Below are 924 nucleotides of genomic sequence, written 5' to 3'. Positions count from 1 at the left end.
CAGAGACAGCCATATGCTGGGGCATGGGCGCGGCGGTGCAGTTCCAAGCGTAAGCCCCTAATCGGGGACTAGCCACGAATGACCACTCCGTGGACGGGCGGCTACGCCACGCCACGCACGCGGGATGCGACGACGACGAGCACGCCGGCCGACGCGCGGCAGGCAGGAGGCAGCAGCTAGCGCCAGGACAACCGCGCTACGATAGATCGTCGGCACGCGGCGGCCTGTCAGATCGGTGCGTAGCGGCCGGGGTGACGACGACAATGGCGTGCATGCATAGGCATCGGCGCCGGCGTCCATCCAGAGGGTGGTACGTACGGCCGACGATGCCGCTGCGCTGAGCGGTCGCGGCCACGGCGGCCGGCCCCCCCCCCCCCCCCCCAACCCCACCCCCAAAGGCAGGTCGTCGACGGAGTCGGCCGCGGCGGCGTCGGCGTCGGCGCACGGGCCCGGCTTACCGTACCACCGGGCAGCGTCGCAGGAAACCTGGAGCAGAGCAAGGACCGCGAGAGCACCACCATATTCTTCGCGTCCGCCATTGTCACGCTCGAGGTGGGTGCTCGCTTGAGCTTCTTGGCGAGGTGCACTGGCCCATTGGTTCGAGGTGGACGTGTTTTTATATATAGGCTGCAAGGGGTGCACGAGGACACGTTCGTGTTGCCCCCCGTGTGCTTTTTTGTTGGATTAGCGAGTGAGATTGGAGACAATGTCTTGTGTGGATTCTCGAACGGAGAGGTCGATACGAGGCTCTACCTCTACCGCTAAAAAACCTGGGACGGCGACCAAACATCGCAGTACCGAGGTCTTTTGATTTTCGGTCCGCTCCCCCTTCCTGCGCTGCCTTCCGGATCTAGCCTGACGCACATCATCCTTCCGGCGTGCAATGGTGGATTTGTTTCCTTATTTCACGCTCGTCGTTTGCAA

At 63.6% G+C, this 924-nt stretch overlaps 1 protein-coding gene across 1 annotated transcript in view; it reads right to left on the bottom strand.

The window, feature by feature from the left end:
* Positions 1–539, bottom strand: part of LOC101776617 (putative ripening-related protein 7) — a 1,307-nt gene extending 768 nt beyond the window's left edge. Inside the window, exon 1 of the mRNA XM_012848966.1 lies at positions 464–539. Within this exon, the coding sequence (XP_012704420.1) occupies positions 464–539 (76 nt within the window). The remainder of the gene's footprint in view (positions 1–463) is intronic.
* Positions 540–924: the final 385 nt, after the last annotated feature.

The sequence above is a fragment of the Setaria italica genome, chromosome IX (assembly GCF_000263155.2).
Source record: "Setaria italica strain Yugu1 chromosome IX, Setaria_italica_v2.0, whole genome shotgun sequence".
NCBI classification, from domain to species: domain Eukaryota; kingdom Viridiplantae; phylum Streptophyta; class Magnoliopsida; order Poales; family Poaceae; genus Setaria; species Setaria italica.
This window is presented reverse-complemented; position numbering and strand designations above follow the sequence as displayed.